The 13,703-nt window shown below is 40.1% G+C and overlaps 1 protein-coding gene across 2 annotated transcripts in view; it reads left to right on the forward strand.

Moving 5' to 3' along the window:
* The first annotated feature begins 349 nt into the window (after nucleotides 1–349).
* LOC143419110 (uncharacterized) overlaps nucleotides 350–13,703 on the forward strand; it is a 15,606-nt gene continuing 2,252 nt past the window's right edge. Inside the window, exons 1-8 of one of the 2 annotated variants that reach the window (XM_076885420.1) lie at nucleotides 350–4,026; nucleotides 5,955–6,003; nucleotides 6,459–6,502; nucleotides 7,407–7,550; nucleotides 9,133–9,246; nucleotides 10,509–10,662; nucleotides 10,765–12,534; nucleotides 13,109–13,396. In XM_076885420.1, the coding sequence (XP_076741535.1) occupies nucleotides 3,961–4,026; nucleotides 5,955–6,003; nucleotides 6,459–6,502; nucleotides 7,407–7,550; nucleotides 9,133–9,246; nucleotides 10,509–10,662; nucleotides 10,765–12,534; nucleotides 13,109–13,396 (2,629 nt within the window). In that variant the 5' untranslated portion in view covers nucleotides 350–3,960. Of the gene's footprint in view, nucleotides 4,027–5,954; nucleotides 6,004–6,458; nucleotides 6,503–7,406; nucleotides 7,551–9,132; nucleotides 9,247–10,508; nucleotides 12,535–13,108; nucleotides 13,397–13,703 lie in introns of both variants that reach the window. The other variant, XM_076885419.1, reaches the window with a different exon arrangement.

A 13,703-nucleotide genomic window follows, 5' to 3' on the forward strand; every position in this document is an offset into this window, starting at 1 on the left:
GCCTTTTCCTATACACTCATCTGTTGAGTCTTCTGTACTCTCTCTGGACCTCTACTGTGTGGATGTGTGTGTGAATGGGTGAATGACTGAATATAGTGTGAAGCGCTTTGGGGTCCTTAGGGACTAGAAAAGCGCTATACAAATGCAGGCCATTTACCATTTTACCATTTTACTCACATCTTTGTTCTCTCCGGACCCTGCACATGTGCCATCTTCTGTTGGAAGTTCAAAGCCCCCAGGGAATGAAGCCCACACCACCATCACTCCCCATTTTCTGTGGTCATCTATTGAGTTTTATTCAAATATCTTAAAACACACCTTGCCTTCAAAATTCCCTGAATGGGTTATGAGTTGTACACAGCAAATAGTTGGTGCCAGCCTGGAACCAGCTGTCCTGGCTAAAAGCTGATTCTCTAGCAGTGTAAATGCAAACAAAACTAAGTTCCAAGTTTAGCATGAATCGATACGTGAACTGGCTTTGTGGAAAAGGGGTAATGGGCTTTTTACATAAGATTAAAGGGCACCATGAAAGATGATTAATTGGGGTTATCTTTTTAATTCAGTTTTTCCCTGTGATTAGTTCATCGCAATGAGGTGTCATAATGTACTCTCTGACCTCTCTCTAGCTACTACTACTACTACTACTACTAATAATAATAATAATATGATATGGTTTATTGATCCTGTAGGAAATTAGTCTCTGCATTTAACCCATTCACTCAGTGAAGCAGTGAGCAGCCACCAATCCAGCGCCCGGGGAGCAGTATGTGGGGGATGGTACCATGCTCAAGGGTACCTCAGGGTAGCCAAAGGATGATTAGCAACATGAATTGATATACTGTGATTTCTGACAACTGTCACTCTATGGCCAGTATTAAATTTTCCTATCCTGATCTGAATCTAAATCTAATCCAGCATTGTGGATTTAATATGTTCTGAGTTCTTACTGTTAACAGTCTCTTTAACACCAAATCATCCAGATTGTAGCCTGTTTAAAGGATATGCAAGATTTTCTGGATGACTTCCCATTTAGATATACAATACAGAGCTTGGCTGTGGCTTAAAGTGTCTCTGTGTGCTTTAAGTCATGTGCTGAATTATCAAATTAAAATTGAATGTGATAAAATACTCTTTTTTATCACCTGTTTTTATCCTCATCTTTCTTTCATCTGCCACGTACTTGCATTTAGTACATACCTGCATCTTGAAATGTAATATGAATGAATTTTTAGCCAGAAAACTTTTCTCTTTTTTTTAGTTGGGGTTAGTTCTAATGTTCTTCAAGCTACATGCCAGTGGTAAATGAACATAATGACACAGATCTAAACCATTAAGTTCTGTTGTTCTAATAACATAGCAATGTCACTAAAACTTGATATGTAGTAATATGGTAAATGGTAAATAAAGAGAGGGAAGATGTTCAGAATTGAGGGAATTGTATGACCAGAAGGGAACATAGCAACCAATTACCTTAGAATCCCACATACAAAAAGAAACAAAAGCATACCTTGCTAGGTGGCCAGCACTAACTACAGCCTGACAACTGAGGACGGTGACCTCATCACGTGCTTCAAAAGATTACCTATACTCCCCATGCCAAAGAACAAGCCCTCATGCCTTAACGACTGCCGGCCGATTGCACTGACTTCTGTGGTTATGAAGGTGTTTGAGAGGCTGTTGAACAACATTATCTCCTCCTACATCCCCAGCAGCACAGACCCACTCCAGTTTGCATACCGACAAGATCTACAGAAGACGCCATCTCCCACGTCCTGCACACCACCCTAAGCCACGTGGACATGAAACGGAGTAACTATGTGAGAATGCTGCTTGTAGACTACAGTTCAGCATTTGACACAATAGTGCCCCATAGACTGTTCACAAAGCTGGGGGATCTTGGACTTAACAACAGTTTGTGTGCATAGGTGCTGGACTTCCTTACTGGTAGATCGCAGGTCGTGAAGGTGGGTAAGTGTGTCTCTGACAGCATCACTACCAACACAGGAGTGCCACAGGAGTGCGTACTCTTGCCACTACATACTCCCTCTACACCTCTTGATTGTGTGGCCACTCAAGGCTCAAACGCCATCGTGAAGTTTGCTGATGATGCTGTGGTGTTGGGCCTCATCTCCAACAACGATTAGACAGCCTAATGGACGAGGTGAAGAACCTGGCATCTTGGTGCAGAGAAAACCACCTCCAACTGAACGTCTGCAAGACCAAGGAGCTGGTGGTGGATTTTAGTAGGAGAAAGCGGCGAGACTACAAGCCCCTGGCCATCAACGTGGAGAGGGTGCTGTCCTTCAAGTACCTTGGGGTTGACATCTCCTTAGAACTGACATGGACTGCTCACAGTCCAAAAGGGCTAGGCAGCGCCGGTATCGCCTGAGACAACTGAGAAAGTTTGGAGTCTCTCCAGGGATCCTTAGGACTATCTATTCGGGCGCTGTGGAGAGCATCCTCACACAGAACTTTACATCCTGGTATGGGAACAGCTGTGTTAAGGACGAAAAGCCCTTCAGAGAGTGATCTGTGTGGCAGAACACTGCTACAGGTCTGCTCTCCCTTCCCTACAGGACATCTACAACAGGAGATGTAGGTCCAGAGCAGCTCGGATTTTTAAGGACTTGTCCAGGACTCCTAAAAATAATCCAGCACATCACACCATGGTGTAAGATGCTAGCAGGCAGGGTGTACATTTTAATTTTTTTTTAACCAAGTAACTCATGAGATGCCAACATCAGGCAGAATGAGCTTCAGAAATACCAAGGGCTATGAGAAGAGCTAGGAAAAAGTGTGGAGGGAAAAGGCAACGGTGGTCCCTGTGGTAATCAGAACCCAGTGACCCCCAGACTGGGTTAGTTGCTCCAGATTTCAGGAACAACATCCAAGACACCTAAGATACCACATAGGACCCTGATTCTCACAGACCTCTGGTAAAGGCCCCAACTTTGAAGGAAAAAAGACTATATATATGTGTATATGCAGGCCAGCCGACAGATCTGGGTGGGCCCGGGACAACGCTGTCAGCTCAGTTTCTATTAATCTCTTTGGTTTTTGCAATTGCTGCAGGTCACTGAGGTAAGGAGTTGCCTTGTCATATAAGGCTTTAAAAACAATTACAATCACATTCGCATTATCCTCTATTCACCTGTTGTGTCATCCACTATTGTTTTTGGTTTTTACAATAAACTTAGTTTACCATTTATTGAAACCTGCCTGGCATCACTTTTGAGTCCACACAATTCTGTCCTTCACAATAATACCTGTCTAGTGATCACAATGGTTGGTAGTAGTTGATTGGTTTACATTTTTGTATTGTTTCTATTATTTATTCATTCCTGCATTTAATTAATTTTGCTACTGCTTATATTTTGTGTACATTTCAACTCAACAAATATCAGTTAGGAAATTGCATTTCTAATTAAGCAAGTAATGTGTGGATTCATCTCTTCTCAGCAATCATTAATATATTACACAGATCCTGACATTTGAGGTCCCCATTTTGACCATGCCCATACCCCACCCACCTACTGACTACTGCAGCACGTCAAGATGGCGGAGTGACATTGCAGTTTGTTTTAAAACATAAACAATAATTTCATACGTCTACAGTCTGACATTTTTATTTCAGTTATTTGTTAACATACATATTAAACCAATTTCAGTTCAGAAATTGTATTTCTCACTTAGCAGGTAATGTGTAGAGTCATTTACTTCGTTCTCAGCAATTTACACATATCTTGACATTTTTGGTCCCCACCTTGACCATGCCCATCCCCCACATAGATGGCTGAGTGACGTTGTACTTTGTTTTAACACACCAATGACCCGTCAGTGTCCGGTGCGCTATGTGTAAGAATGAGCGGAGTTAATCTGGTGTGTGCCTCGTCCCAAATCAAGCGCTCCTTTTGTGATCACCACACCTGCTCTCCTTTGGCGCATTGACAGACGACAGACATGCTTCCGACAGCAAGCACGTGCGATATGCGGAGTACAGCTAGCTGTGCAGCATTAACCAGAATGGTAAGTTTTGACTTATGTCACATTATAATATTGTGCTTTTGGGTTAATTTGCGTCGCGTTTGCACATTATATTAACACACAAAGTGTCGTGTGCAGCTGTAACTTAATGGTATGACTTGATGGTTAGCTAATGTTAGCTAACAACGATGCTAACTGAGTTGCTGTTAAATCTTGGTCTGCCTATGCTTTTGTCAAGTAAAATAAGTTTAAAACGGTGCAACAATTGGCTGTAAAAATACTACGGACTGTGGTGATTTTTATTTTAATGCATCTATAGTATTTTCAAAATGAATTTCTGTTATTGGTACTTAGTTGCTACGAAATACTTTCCTTCAACACAGTGTTACATTACGCAAACTACACCGTTACAGTAAACCGTTAAAACCAAATCATCAAAATATGCTGTTTTATTGTCTTGATATTTCAATTTATACTAAAACTGCAATGGTGTTACGGCTGTAGTTGATCCGCGATCCCTTTTTATCACTCTGCACAGATGCGCGTATATGCACGGATTAATTCAAAATTGTAAAGCTTCAGCATCATACATCGTGTTTTAGTGGAACTACTACTATTTAAAGTAGATTTAATGTTTCTCTACCTCGTCTTAGAGCTGCAGTGAAAAGATACCATGTAGGAGGGTTATCACGTGAACGGCGCATAACCGTGACCGTCATGGTCAGCGGAGGAACGTGAGCTGCCTCGCGCATTATTTCATAGTATGTGATCGGTGCACAGGTGATGAGCGACAAACCAGCTTGTATTTAATTAGCACATGAAAAGAGCAGTGAGTGAAATTAGCAGATGTGAGAATACAGTTGAGATTTATGCTCTGTCCTCTGTCTGTGACCGAGGGCAGGGTTCAGCACCCGCACGCAGAGCGGGCAGCAGGCAGAGAGAGCGTAGGTGAGCTGAGACTTTAGTTTGTGGGACCTGACATGTTACTGCACACAAGACAAAGGTTAAAAAAATTAAAAAGGTATTTAATAAAACGCTTCTTAAGGAGACATGCTGTCAGAATAATGATAATGCTGCGTCTGCATTCACCTACGTCACCAAGCTCGTTAACCACAACAAGCTTGTTTGTAAATTGTTAGGAACAGGCTAAAACGAAAACCCGACTGTATGTACATCTGTACTGCATCTATAATTTACTACACACTTTAAAATTGAGCTGGTTCTGGTCACTGTGTCTGACAACAGCTCGTAGACCAGGGGTGGGCAATTCCAGGCCTCTAGGGCCGGTGTCCTGTAGGTTTTAGATCTCACCTTGGGTCAACACACCTGAATCACATGATTAGTTTGTTGCCAGGCCTCTGGAGAACTTCAGGACATGCTGAGGAGCTAATTTAGCCATTTAAATCAGCTGTGTTGGTTCAAGGACACATCTAAAACCTGCAGGGACACCGGCCCTTGAGGCCTGGAGTTGCCCACCCCTGTCTTAGACAATGAGAGCAGTCCCTCCCTCTGCCAGGTGTAGCATCCCTGCTCAGCCATATAAGAATGGTAATATATCACAGGACCACCTGTTCAAAACATCAACCTTGTATGTAAGGGAAAGAAGACAAAGCTATTGCTGTAGTTTTTGATGATCTGTTACATCCCTCAAAATTCTAATAAATCGCCATAGAAATTGTAGTAAAATATTTCTGTCATTGTACTGCTTTAATCATACATCAGAATTTAAGTTAGTAGCTTTGTCACTTGACTGTATATTGGCAATGACTGTACTTTCATAAAGATTTCACAGACAGGGAAATATTAGGAAATGTTGTGGGTAATGATAACCACCATGACAGGCTATGATGTCACAAAGTAACATACATCAATATACTGCCAAATTGTACAACTGGAGCTCACTGAAATACAGTGAAATTTGATTATGTTGGTCCTTAAAGTTTGACTAACTGTTTCACTTGTGCTGATAGGAGGATGGCCCAAGCTTTTCATCTACCAATGGCAGTGCTGAATGCACAGGTAAGAAAGCTCTGTGTTACCCTACATTTTGCTTTTTTTCTTCATTGTTGGTAAAACTGTAAATTGGCTTCTGTCATTTTTAAATTGCAAATTGTACAATTGGTTCCAAACCTGAATATATCAAATAAATGCAGTTATAATTCTCATTGAGATAGAACTGCAAATCACCAGAGAAATGAAAAGCTACAATTCAGATGTGTCTTCAGCAGATACTCTGCTGTCACTGTAGGTAAATAACATGAAATAATCATTGTTTTTTGCTAGAAATAATTTTATTTGGTGTAAGTAGAGGTTGTGCCACAACTATTCTTTTCCAATAAATTCAGCCTTTCAAGTGTTTAGGCTATTTTAAGGCAAAACTCAATATATTGTAAATTAAACACATTGCTCAAAGACAATCTCAACTTGCTATTGTTAGTTCATCTTGAACCAAGTCAACATTTTTAATTTTGCAGTTGCTGATGGGACAGATGCCTTTAACCCTGCACACAAGAAAGAGGTAGGATATGCCATCTTCTTTTGGTTCTTAAATGGACCAGTAAACCAGCTGTGCACTTAAACAGCTGTGATAGACATTGCACATGGTTAACGCTGACATACTCACTTTACATTATTATTTAAGGAGCAGTTTAGGGTTGTTTGAGTTCTCATCTACACCTTACACATTATACAGCTGTCAAGCCAATATTGCAATTAATAATCCATTAATATTGAAATTTCCACTATTCATTCAGTGTACATCGTGCTAGAATGACTCTAAGAATGATTGCTGAAAATATCACATGCACACATTATGTTTTTGCCGTTGAAAATAAACATTCTGGGATTGTTTGATGTGTAATATGTACAGTTCATTCAGCTTAAAGTAAAGGTTAGACTGCAGTGTGTTCAGACGGTTAAATTGGTAGAAGGATTTTAAGTAGGCAAACTCCTCCAGTTTGGACCTCAATATAAAAGGTAGTAAATTAGTTTATGCACTGCAGATACATATTCATGATTTCTGATGTGATAAATATTCTTAGTATTTGTTTTGATGATTGTTTCCATATATTTTATTTATGTCAATATATGTACATCTTGTAATGTGAGAGCTAAGTGGAATCAAATCAAATTGTGGCCTTGATTTTTATGTTTTTTCTTAATTTTAATAAAAAAAATTCCAAATGTCAGCCACATTAAAATGTTTGAGGACACCGTAAAAACAAATCATTCATTGTAATACAGTTGTTTATAATTAAATACAAGGTATGATTAGGCCTTGTCTTAGCAGTAAGGCTTCTTTTCGTACCTAGGCTTTTTGCTGTTTTTCATTCCCTCTTTGTTCTGTCTTTTGTCTCTCCACTACTATCTAATAAAGCAAAAAACAATAAAACAAGGGTTTTGATTTATTTCTTTGTTTGCAGGTTAAAAGTCGTGGCTTGCTTCGCCTCGAGAAACTCAGGAGACATCATAGTGTATGTGAGCAATGCTACGAGAGGGCACAAATTAAAAGGTTAAACGACCAGAGGGAGAGGACCTTGTTTCTACACCGTAGCCTCGATACGAAGGTTAGTTGTACTACTTCTTCTTTTGGATCCTCCTTTAAGGGGTCGCCACAGCGGATCATCTGCCTCCATCTCACTCTATCCCTAACATCCTGCTGTCACACGCTCTCTTGACTTGTTAGCACATCTCCTTTTCTGTCTTTTTCTTCGTCTTTGCCACCTCTCTCTTGGCTGTACTCCCAATGCTCATGTCTACTTCCTTAATCTCTCTGACTATCACACTTTTTCTTTGCTAACCTCTTCATTTGGACATTTTCCTTTCATCCTTTCTCTGTCTAGAGGATACCCCAAGCGCTTTCTTGGCCATTGCCCTCCCACTTCAGCTGTACTTTCCCAGTCATCTGGTAACTCTTCCATACTGCCCAGACTGCCATATATACCTACATTCTCCCCTGACACCACCTTACAGTCTCTTATGCACCTTCTGCGCACTTGTGTGCACCTATCTTCACTGTCATACATCACAATATGTTCCTCCCTCTTCTTGAAGTATGAGTTAACCACAGCCACTTCCATTCTTTTGGCAAAATCCACCAACATTTGTCCTTCTGCATTTCTATCCTTAACACAATACCTAGCCAACAACTCCTCATCACCTCTGTTTTCTTCAACTACATGTCCATTGAAATCTACTCCAATCACCAGTCTCTCATTCCTAGTAAAACTCTCTACCACTTCATCTCACTCAATCCAGAACTCCTCTTTCTTGTCTACCTGACTTCCAACCTATGGGACATACACACTGACAACATTCAACATGGCCTCTCTCTTCAGCTCTACCACACTATTCACATACTCTTCCTTCAGGATTACCCCTACTCCATTTCTCTTCCTATGAACACCCTGGTAGAACTGCTTGAATCCACCTCCACTGCTCCTGGCCTTGCTTCCCTTGCACCTGGTCTCCTGCACACACAATTAATCTACCTTCCTTCTTTCCATCATGACTGCCAGCTCTCTGATATGTGTACTTATTGATTTAGGTATATTACATCTTGCAGTAGTATAGCTTAGATGTGCTACACTGAGTCATACAGAAGATGATTTTCATATGCTATAGTATGATTTTATTGCTTCACTTGCTTAGGTTGAGAAAGGTGGTCATAGCAGTGTATTGTGGTGACAGCTTGTCAGACTGCTGATAATAAAATCTGCAGTTAATAATGGTGCTTTATGTACAGTGCAGAAGCACAATGAGAAAGCAGTATTATGATAACTCAACATGCTAAACAGTGTAATACTCAGAAAGGTCTTTCCACCCTGCCGGAAAGTGTGAGCCTTTCACAATGACAAAAACAAACAAACCCTTGTTTAGAGTTTATATTTTGCTGGCCAAATCAAAACTGTGACCCCATCTTATCTGAAATTGACAACAATTGTGATATTGCTAGAGCAACTGCTGCAAAAATGCATAAACACACATAATTACAAATCTGTGTTGTAGCAATAATTATTCTGTAATTTATATTTATGGTAAATGGCCTGTATTTGTATAGCGCTTTACTAGTCCCTAAGGACCCCAAAGCGCTTTACACAACCTGTAATCTGTAATTGTTATTTGTATCTTTTTCTGTTTACTTTTCAGATGGAACAGCAGTTGTCCAGTGACAGCGACAGTTCCATTATCATTAAACCCACTTCAGCTGATTCTGACGTGGATACAAGTGTACCTGAGCTCAGAAGGACAGACAGTGTTATTGTAAGTTTATTCGTACAACTCCACTACAGATCTCAGATTTTTGTGCACAGAGCACAAAGTGAATAGACGGTAACAGTCAAATTTAAAACTAAGTCTTGTGAAAAAATATAATTACAATAACTACCTCCTGTACAATCATGTCACCTTGGATTACGAGCACGCCTTGATAGAACGACTGTAAGCTTGAGACAAGGGGTTTCTCATTTATCAATATTGTCAGGGACACTGATGTTTAATGTCTTTTCTAGTGTCTGAAGTTCAGAGGTTTTAGTGCTTCAAGTTCACAAAGGTTTTCAAGGTGTTACAGTAATAACAGTTGCTTAAATTCAATTAGCATTGCATTTGCATAGGTAGTAATGTATGATTGCATTTAGTTAGCAATAAAAGATTTTAAGGAATAGCTTAAAGTACGTAATGACTTTTGTGATCAACTTTATATTCTGTATGTTCTCATAAAAGGTGATACCTGTTATTTTTAAGCCTACGTATATTTTATCTGTGACACATTTTAAGTCTCTTTTGTGTAGTGAGGCAACGGGATTCTTCATTGTGATAGGATCATTTGTATCATTATTTCTTGTAAGGTGGTTCCAAAATGCCCATTTTATTTATGCGCTATGAGTAAAATTTATTTCTTTGAATTTGATAAAAGGAGCTCAACAAATGACTGTCATGCTTTTGTCGCCTACTAATTAAGCATTTGTCAGTCTCATCCCCTGACAATCCTGAAATTCAATGCACTACTAAAATCTTCAGTTTACCTGGAATACAGTTGATACTTGAGTAGATACTATTCTACCTTACAAACATAAAAGATGTTCTTCAAAGGTAATTGATCCAGGTAAAAATTATATCATATATTTAAATAAAGAAAATCAATTTCTATAAACATTAGTGTATATATATATATACAAAAAGAAAACGAAGTTCAGCAATTTCCTAGAAACAGTGTTAGCTTAGAGATCACATTGTCCCAGATGTTTAAAACTAACCTAAGTGACTGTTAATGAGTTGACATCGCAGCTGTATTGACAGTCTTTGGGTAATGACAGCATATCCAGACAAAGCCACCCAGGGTTGTTTGGTAAATGTGATGCAGCAGAGGAAAGATTACTTAATATGACTAGTTCAAATTAAGTGGTGACATGTGTGGTACCGTAAATGGTATTAATACAACTGTCAATACCAGTACAGCTGTTACAACGACTAATGTACTACCTCTGGTCTTGAAATGTAACTATTTTCTTTCTTTCTTTTTTTAGCTTACCAGACAAATGCTTGGATGCCCACCTATATCAAGTACGGACATCAGTGAGGAAGAATATGTTCCTCAAACTGCTGAAGAAAGTGACAGTTCTGCAGAAAGTCTCATACAACACAAAAGAAAGAAGAAAAAAGCACGGAAAACTACTTCAGGTAACTCTCAGGAAGATGTCCGACAACTGAAGAGAAGGTGTACCCGAACTCAATGCAATTCCTCAAATTCAAATGCTAAAGAATCCTCTTCACTTGATTCAGAAGACAGAAACACATCTGCTTCATTTGATGACACCAGAGAGTCCTCTTCACCTGATTGTTCTGATGTGACGGTTATGACACTGAAGAAGAAGAAACATGGTGGCAGATTGTACAACAAAAAGTTCTACTGCAAGTTTTGCTGTAAACCTTTCAGCAAGATGGCACGCCATTTGCAATCAAAACACAAAGATAAACCAGAAGTGGCAAAAGCAATGGCTTTCCCAGTAGGGTCTAAAGAGCGGAAAATACAGTTGAGTTTATTAAGAAATCAAGGAAACCGTGCCCACAATAATGAGGTGATTAAAAAAGGACAAGGAATGGTGATACCTCGTCAACAATCCAGTGTACCTGTGAAACCCAGTGATTACTTGCACTGTATTAATTGTCAGGGTTACTTCAAGAGAAGGTCACTATGGAGGCACATGCAGAGATGTCATCTCAGCAGGAAGGTCAAAGGTTTAAGGCCAGGAACATCTAGAGTCCAGGCTACGTGTAAATATGCAGAGCCAGTCCCAGACAGTGTCAATGCACAATTTTGGAAATTGGTACAAGTCATGCATGATGATGAGATAACAAATGTTGTCCGCAAAGAGAGTTGCATACTGAAATTTGGGGAGCATCTTTTCAATAAGCATGGACATGATGTCACTAAACACGACTATATCAGACAGAAGATGCGTGAGACAGGGCGACTGGTGCTCCAAGGACAGAAAAATGGCAAGTTGAAAATGGTGTCTGATTTCTTTGTACCAGGTAATTTCCCTCATGTTATTGCAGCAGTGAAAAATGTTGCTGGCTTGAATGAGGAAACAAACACATACAAAACACCATCTTTGGCACTGAAGTTAGGCCACAATCTCAAGAAAATAGCAGATGTTCTAGAATGTGAAGCAATGATCGCTGGTGATGAGAATACTATTCGCAATGTAAAGGTGTTCAAGCAAATCTGTGACACTAAATGGAGTGAGTGCATATCATCTAAGGCTCTCCGAAATCTGACTGAGGCAAAATGGAATACTCCACAACTTCTTCCCTTTACTGAAGATGTGAAGAAGATGCACCAGTATCTCAACATACAACGGACGGAGTGTCATACGAAGCTCAAAGAAGAACCAAATAAGAAGCACTGGGCAGAACTTGCAAAAATCACATTGTGTGAAGTGATTATCTTCAACCGTAGAAGAGAAGGAGAAGTTTCCAAAATGACTCTTAATGCTTTCACATTGAGAGACACTTCATTGACTCATCCAGATGTTGAATTGGCTTTAACTGACCTGGAAAAGAAGCTTTGTAGGCACTTCCAACGAATAGAGATAAAAGGCAAACGTGGAAGAAAAGTCCCCATACTCCTCACACCTGATATGATGACATCAATGGATTTGCTCGTTGACACTCGCCGAAATTGTGAAGTATTAGATGAAAATCCTTTCATGTTTGCGAGAACGAAAGCACTTACTCACATCAGAGGGTCAGATGTTGTTCGACAGATCGCGCAGAGCTGTGGAGCAAAACAACCAGAAGCATTGTCCTCTACTAAATTAAGGAAGCACATGGCCACCATGTCCAAGATCCTTAACTTAAAAGACAATGAAATGGATAATCTGGCAGACTTCCTTGGCCATGATATTCGAGTGCATCGCGAATATTACAGACTGCCTGAAGGGACGTTACAGCTGGCCAAGATAAGCAAAGTCCTTATGGCCATGGAACGAGGACAGCTGTCAGATTTCAAAGGAAGAAATCTTGACGAAATAAACATTGATCCACAAGGTAAGAAATGTGTTAATAAATTGTGTATTTAAAATCGGAAGTATTTCAAAAATCATGCAGTATTATGCAGATGGCGCATGAGGGATGAGAGCTCCCATTGGTGTAGAGTAGCTAAGACTGTGCGTCCGTAAGCACGGTGGATGATAAGTTCTGTTCTTCCACACTGTCTACAAATGTTTTATTACTCATGAAAGGAGCTTCTTTCTGAGGAAAATTGGTAGGAGGCCTCAAATAGGAGACTGAAAAGGGCTCATTTGTAAAAAGCCTTTTCAGGTCACGTGTGAAATGAAACCCACCTGGTGGATACATTTGTGTTCTACCAACTTTATGCAGACTGAAGAAACTCTCTGGCAGAGTAATAAAACACTTTAACCTAAGAAGAAGTCCAATTGATGCAGTTTCTAGAAAACGTTATCTGGATGACTGACGACCTTCAGACAAATACGTATACATGTATACAGAGCTTTAACTACTGCTATCCTCCTCTCCCTAACACCTATTGTGTGATACTTTGTAACATTGCTTAGGAGCAGTCTTAATGTTTTTTTTCCCAAATGGTTGCTGTGTTTCCCAGAGAATGTAGCTGTTGACAGTGATGCATCAAACAGTGAAGATGAGGATAACACGAGTGTGACAGATGCTGCGTCATCTGCTGCGTCATCTGCTGCGTCATCTGCTGCGTCATCTGCTGCGTCATCTGCTGCGTCATCTGCTGCGTCATCTGCTGCGTCATCTGCTGCGTCATCTGCTGCGTCATCTGCTGCGTCATCTGCTGCGTCACCTGCTGCGTCACCTGCTGCGTCACCTGCTGCGTCACCTGCTGCGTCACCTGCTGCGTCACTCTTATCGACAAAATCTTCAGGTATGTTGCTAACTTGGGGATTACTCTGCTGTTGCTAAAGTATTACCATTAACATAAGGGCTATTACAGGTTAAGAACAAGAAAAAGATACCAGATGTAGGTTGCAGTCATATCATGGATTCACGCTATAACTTGTCAGTCTCTGTCACAAATGCAGCTGTGGAGGTAATGTCAGAGGTGAAGCTTTTATCACCTCCTTTAAAAAATGTAAGTAGTTAAAAAAATGTGAGTTCTACTTTAGATATCCAAAGAACTTTAATATCTCTGGTCCCTTATGTAGATAATGAGATGTATAGCAGAATTATGT

Source organism: Maylandia zebra, linkage group LG6, assembly GCF_041146795.1.
Source record: "Maylandia zebra isolate NMK-2024a linkage group LG6, Mzebra_GT3a, whole genome shotgun sequence".
Lineage (NCBI taxonomy): Eukaryota > Metazoa > Chordata > Actinopteri > Cichliformes > Cichlidae > Maylandia > Maylandia zebra.